The sequence below is a fragment of the Anguilla rostrata genome, chromosome 6, assembly GCF_018555375.3.
Source record: "Anguilla rostrata isolate EN2019 chromosome 6, ASM1855537v3, whole genome shotgun sequence".
Taxonomy (NCBI): domain Eukaryota; kingdom Metazoa; phylum Chordata; class Actinopteri; order Anguilliformes; family Anguillidae; genus Anguilla; species Anguilla rostrata.
The window spans coordinates 11,456,558-11,463,075 of NC_057938.1; the positions used below are offsets into that span (position 1 = coordinate 11,456,558).

Below are 6,518 nucleotides of genomic sequence, written 5' to 3' on the forward strand. Positions count from 1 at the left end.
TGAAATCATGTCATAGGAAAATGGTAAACAGGAGTTGGTGTATAAATAAAGTGGTACAGTGTTAATGAATAACGCAATATGTAAAGTATCAGTTGTTTTTATTAGTTTAAAGATATGTACTTTTAACGAGTGTAAGGAGCTATATTGAATACATCGGTGCTAATCGTCGGGTCCCGTCTTGAATTATAAACTGCCGTTTTATTCTCGCCACTGCCCATCTTTTCATTTAATTTGAAATACACCCCTTGCCTATGGAGTAGCCACCACAAACATGACCGGCTCCATAAATGTTGCCTAACTGAGTACCCAGCGCGAAAGTATACAGCGCGAAAATAATGAAAAAACAGACACGACTGTTTACAATGAAATGGCAACTTTATTATGGGGTTGACTACTCAGTGTGAGCATCTACCGACCGGGTTCGTTCGGTAGACAGAAAAACATCAGATTTTCAACTGTAGTCTATGTAAAATAGGCGAAATATAAGTAACAACCTGTACCTAGTTATGTAGAAAAAAACGTCCTTGTTATCCTCCGGAGGTAATTCTTTCAGTACTTTCGCGATTTTCGCCCAGTGCTAGCTTTAGTTGCTACGGGGACATGTATCTGCCACTGCATAGAGATTAATGGAACTTGTCTTTACTTGAGATCATATTGTAGAAGTGTCCCGTCTTGTGTATTTCAGGTTAATATGAAAAAGGCTGGTCCCTACTAGCATTTCTAGCGATCCGCTACATATTCACAATTGTAACCCAAGTAGCAGGGAGCAAAATAGCCATTAAGAAGAAGCGACATTTGCACTACTTAATGGTCGTGATTAAGGAATTAATTAGTATATCAATATAACTAAAATGTATATGTATTAAGTAAGATTTTTTCCCATTTAGACAGTTATGTGTAATTTTTACAAGACTTGCATTTAAATAGGTAACGGAGTCCAGTCCGCTTGATTAAATATGAAATAAATGCGGTAGCATTTCAGATGGTCGATAATATGCCCTCTCACTCACGTTATTCCCCTCAGGTTTATTACCGGAATTTTACCGATAGTTACGGCAAAGGTTAAAGGTTATGGGTCAGATGTCGTCACGAAGTGCATCCCACTCATTTAACTGTTTCTCCGTGCTACTGCACTTCCATGGTTCGGAGTGCATAGTCCCAAGCATTGCCTGGAGTGCGTATTCCGGAGCACGGTAGTGTGGAGCATGGAAGTTTGCGGTTTGGGACACAGCCATAGTGTTCTTTTACAGCGATTTTCACAATAAACGCATATTAGCCTACTTATTTACTCTCAATAGCCACACGGTATGTGCAATGTGTGCTGCTGTTGCACCTGCAACTATATTTTCGATTGTTATTATTTAAAATTATCATATGACAGCTATTAACTATTTTGTAGTATGCTGTCGAACATATGAAGAAAATACACACAGATTCTATGTTTAGTAACAGAATAATTCTATGCAAATCGTGTTATTGTATCACTGGAAGGTGCACTGAATACTCTCGAAACGTAGTCTCACATTTATCAGCTGTGTGTCAGGTCTTCTGCATCTAACGTCATATATCCCATGGCTTCTATAAAATTAGGCAATTTATCAGTACGCAAGTTCTTTAAATCCTTCTTTGGTTCATATAGGTGTTGGCTGTGGTTCAGGAAATGTATTACATCAATTATTCCATCCATGCTTCAGTGGTAAAACAGTAAGATAACAGGAGCAAAGAAAGCTGACAATTCAGCACCATGCGAATTCAGCACCAAGCAATGCTGGATTTTCTATAATCAACCGCGGCACCGGTTGCATGTCCACTGGATGGCACTACACCACTGCCATCTAGTGAAAATAGCTGCAGCAGAACTGCAGCTCTTTTACGATTACTCACTGTCACCTCGCTTAATATTTAGCTTTATTTTAAAAGTGTTCAGGCCATTCCTTCAAGGCACAATTAGCCACATTTCAAGCAGATGCTTACAGATTACAAAATTTCCCAGGTTATAACGGAATGAATCAACACCTGTACACATTTCCTGCCTGAAGATGCAATTATTTTTGCAATATTTAATGCTTAATGGCAGGTATGTCCTACAGGGTTTGTTTGTGTAGCACTGATTGTCACATATACAGGAATATCAGATACAGGAATATGTGCCACCATATTTCACATATTTCATGGTAGAAGTAAACAATTTATTTGTGATATAAGCATAACCAGGATAAGGATTATAATAAAGCGTGCATGTAAACATAGTCATTGATGGAGTGGAATAATATTTCAATGGAAGTAAATTATAGTTTGGGATTCATGGGACATGGACTAAATTGCATGCTGGATACAGTTGACTCCAGTGGCAACGATGTAGTCTAGTATAATTTCATTAATTTTGAACCTGTGATATATAATTTAAAAAATTATTTTAAAAAACAAACAAAATAAAAAACAAGCTGCTCTGTGAATACGACCATGTTCATAACTGACATGTTTAATAAACGCACATGGTCCAAAATCACTTTAGAAAATATTTAGCAATTTGGGCATTCTTCACACTCTAAAATACTTATTATTGACTTTTCAAAAGTTATTTATTCTAAGTGCAATTTGTTGTTAGGTAGGTATATTGAAGCTCTATGACTGTCACAAGTTATAATGCTGTAATATACCAGCATGTGTGTTGGGGTATTTCAACTGTTACTTTATTTAGTTACCATTTAATGAGTTTGCAGATGTGACACAGGCCATCATTTATTTCTGTTTTTGTCCATAAAATGCTTTGTATACACTATCCCACACCAGAGCCACATTACATTAACAAAATAATAATCACAAATCAATACATTTTGAACAGGCTAAGATATAACATAAGCATATGCACCGCACCATTTATATTTCACAATTTCACAGTTTCCATTTTGAACTTTGCCAATTTTTCAGCAAAAACTGTAAAATGTGCTCAGTGAAGGTGTATTCTTTGGGAAGCCATTAAACACTGAACTATGTTATTACTGGGGTGTGCAAAGTCCTTCTTGACAGAAGCAGCATCAGGTAAGTCATAAAATGTGCTTTATGTTTGCATAAGAAGAGAGATTGCTTTCCTGATTCACTAATCCACCTTGTAACTGAAAATAGAAACATGACAGAAACATGGACTTTGAAAAAGCACATCATATCAGAAGATCAGTGTGCAATAAAAAAGCAAAGAATAAGGAAAGGTTTTGACCTGATCCTATCTGTTCTGTTCTCTATCATATATGTAATCAGAGTTCGTTATTTCTAAATTATATGGTTTGTTTTTACTGTCATATTTGGGGGGGCAGCCTTTATGCTCATATTTGCTAAAACGCAGTAATGTCTTCTCCTGTCCACCAGGTGGCAATATTGTAAAACAGGAGTAAGTTCAGTGTAAAAACGCCGGGGATTTTTATGGCACGATTTAAGCAATTTTCTTTACGATTCTACCCATTGCGAATTACAGACCTACGTAGCACGTTACCATCCACAATCACGCCAATTACCATTGATAGTGCTAAAAATAAAATTAAGAAAGCCACACAATTATAAATAATAAAAATATTATTATATTATATAAAATAAAAATATTATTATAGCCAAATGCTCTAAATTTAGAATGATGCCATAATAAAGTTTTAAAGATTTAAGTCGTTACAGTGTACAGAACAAATGCTGTAGCCTACACATTCGCTGATACCCAAAAGAATCCCTGCCACTTAGTTAAATGTATGGAGGTAATATTCCAGTTCATGCAGTTGTCTCCCAGTTTGTCATGCTCACATTCTGCATATTCAAGTACCGGCACATAGCCTATGTGAACACCGTAATATTCGCGGAAGGCACGTTTAATGCAATTTTAGTTTTAAGTTTCGTACTTCATTCAAATATATGTAATCTTTCTTAAACTAATTCAACAAAATAATGCTTTGAGGTAATTTAATAGGTAGAGATTTTCCTATTCGTTCTATTCCTTTAAGAGTTTGACTGCTCTCCCGTCCCCAGTCTCCCCTACTGTTTTAGTGGAATGGTTCATCCCAGGGTATATTTACAGCTGATCTCAGTCTCTGTACAATAAACACACAGCACTAGACTGACGGGTGCGTTGGATAGAAATAAGGGGTATGGAACATAGTCGTTCAGATGAAAACAGATGAGGAAGCAGCTTTGAAGTTAGTTCTAAAGGCGAATCCTTTGCGTTAGGCAATAGGTAGATAGCAAAGTGCAGGAAACAAGACGAACCTCCTGCTTTAGATTTTATTGCCAGAAGTTTACGGGACACGGAAAGATAATGCTGCCGTGGAAGAAGAATAAATTCGAACTGATAGAAGGAGATAAGCAGTCGAAACAGAAGGGTTATGCCGTGAGTTTGAACTACTCCGCGCTGACTTCCTTTGCCAAGTCGTGCCCGGAGAGCGCCCTGAACCGTGTGGGCAGCATGTTTAAATCAAAGAGGAAAAAAGTGAAGATCACCAACGAGGACCCCACATACACAGTCCTGTACCTGGGGAACGCCACCACAATCCAGTCGAAAGGAGAAGGTTGCACCGACGTCGCTGTGAGCAAGATCTGGAACAAGAGCGAGATGGGCAAGAATGGCACGAAGATGAAACTCACCATAAGCTCGCAGGGCATCCGGATGGTGCATGTGGACGACAAGACGAGGAGACCTGGTCACCTGTACTTACTGCACCGGATAACCTACTGCGTCGCAGACCCGAGGTTTCCCAAGATTTTCGCTTGGATTTACAGACACGAGATGAAGCACAAGGCGGTGATGCTCCGGTGCCATGCAGTGCTCGTGTCCAAGCCGGAGAAGGCTAAAGCCATGGCGCTGCTCTTGTATCAGACGTCGGCGACTGCCTTGGCTGAGTTCAAAAGGCTAAAGCGAAGGGACGATGCCAGGCACCAACAGCAACAGATAATAGGGGATCAAACAATCCCTTTGGTGCCAATCAGAAAGCTCCTTAACGGACAGTGCTATTACAAGCCTCCAGTGGAGCGCAGCCGGAGCGCTCCGAAACTCGGCTCTATCACCGAGGACTTGCTCGGGGAAGAAGAGGAGGAAAAAGCGATGCACTTTGAGTGCGAGGATATTCTTGATTCTGATAGCGATTGCTTGGGCAAAGGAAAACGGGAACTTTCTCAGATTATAAATGACCTTGGGGAAATGTGCATTGGAAACGACCTGCAGACACTGAAATCAGACTTGCGGGTTACGAGGTTGCTGTCAGGCGAGAGCACGGGAAGCGACTCTTCTATAGAGGGACATCAGGAAATCAATTCTATTTCCAGCGGCTTCGTGGAAAGCAAAATACAGGCCACTGGCTAATAATCCACAGCCTACTTCACCCTTTAAATAAACCCAAACTGCCTCTTGAACAAACCTTTACCTTTTTATAACAGTCAGCATTTCTGTTGTCCATCAAAAAGAGCATGCATGCCAGGAGTGTTCTGTCTCCTCATCCAATCAACTTGAAAGAAAACTTTTAAGACAAAAAGTTATGTTACAACTATTTGGGGAGAAAACAGTAATGACACGAAAACACCTTCAAACATCGGCAGCTCTCGTGCTTGCAAAGACTACGCATTTGTTTCCTTGACTTGAAAGGTAGAGTTATCAAGTATCTCTCGAGTATCAAGATATTTTTGCTCTTAAGAGAGATTGTATCGGACCAAATCTGTTTACCCTGACCTGTTTCGCTTGAAGAAATGCCAAATTTTCGACGAACAGAACAACATTTTTTTTAAATTCAGTTTTCAAGACCGTCATCAGTGGGAAATCGATAGGCTACCTTCATTGTGGCGCGTGTTTATTTTCTCTCTGAGCCTTTGTGGAATTGTCTTTCCCATGTTATGTTGTTGATTGTACATGGTATTGTTTACCCCATGTGTTCATAATGTTCACCAAATGTTCTCATAAACATAAATGTTATATCTTTGCTGTGCAAAAGGAAAATATATCCTAAGGTTTTACGATGTATATAATAAATGAGAATCTATAAGTGTGTTTGAATATTTGCAATTTTTTTAAAGATACGTGGGTTGATTTCTTGAAACGAATCTAAAATAAAGAACACAACTAAAACCTACAACACCGTCTTCTGACAGAAAGCATTGCCATTTTTAACCGGTAAACTTTATATCCGATTAAAACCTTAAAATATCCATCCAGTAAAAAACCATCCAAAAAAACCATCAGGTTTGAATGCCAGTAAGAATGCATTATTTATTAATGTATTTTTTGTTTGAATGGTTTTTAATGCTCATATGGCCTGGTTCTGGCCCTCAACATGACAGAACTGCCGTTCAGTAAATCAACACCTGCAGTCTGTTGAGGTGTTGCAACACATAATAATGTTCCTCCCAGCATACAATCCTCACTCTTAAAATATTTAAACCAGGTTTTATCTTTTGGTGAAAATCCATTACCACAACAAATATTCCCTGATCCCCTTTCTCCTAAAATGCTCATATAAATTGAGATAAAGGGCGCTACAGGTTTCCCCCCC

At 38.8% G+C, this 6,518-nt stretch overlaps 1 protein-coding gene across 1 annotated transcript; it reads left to right on the plus strand.

Annotated features, from left to right (window-relative positions):
• The first annotated feature begins 4,066 nt into the window (after positions 1-4,066).
• Positions 4,067-6,011, plus strand: LOC135256516 (protein FAM43A-like). The gene has a single exon (XM_064338348.1). The coding sequence runs from the start codon at positions 4,298-4,300 to the stop codon at positions 5,336-5,338; it is 1,041 nt and encodes a 346-aa protein (XP_064194418.1). The 5' UTR covers positions 4,067-4,297; the 3' UTR covers positions 5,339-6,011.
• The last annotated feature ends 507 nt before the right edge of the window (positions 6,012-6,518 follow it).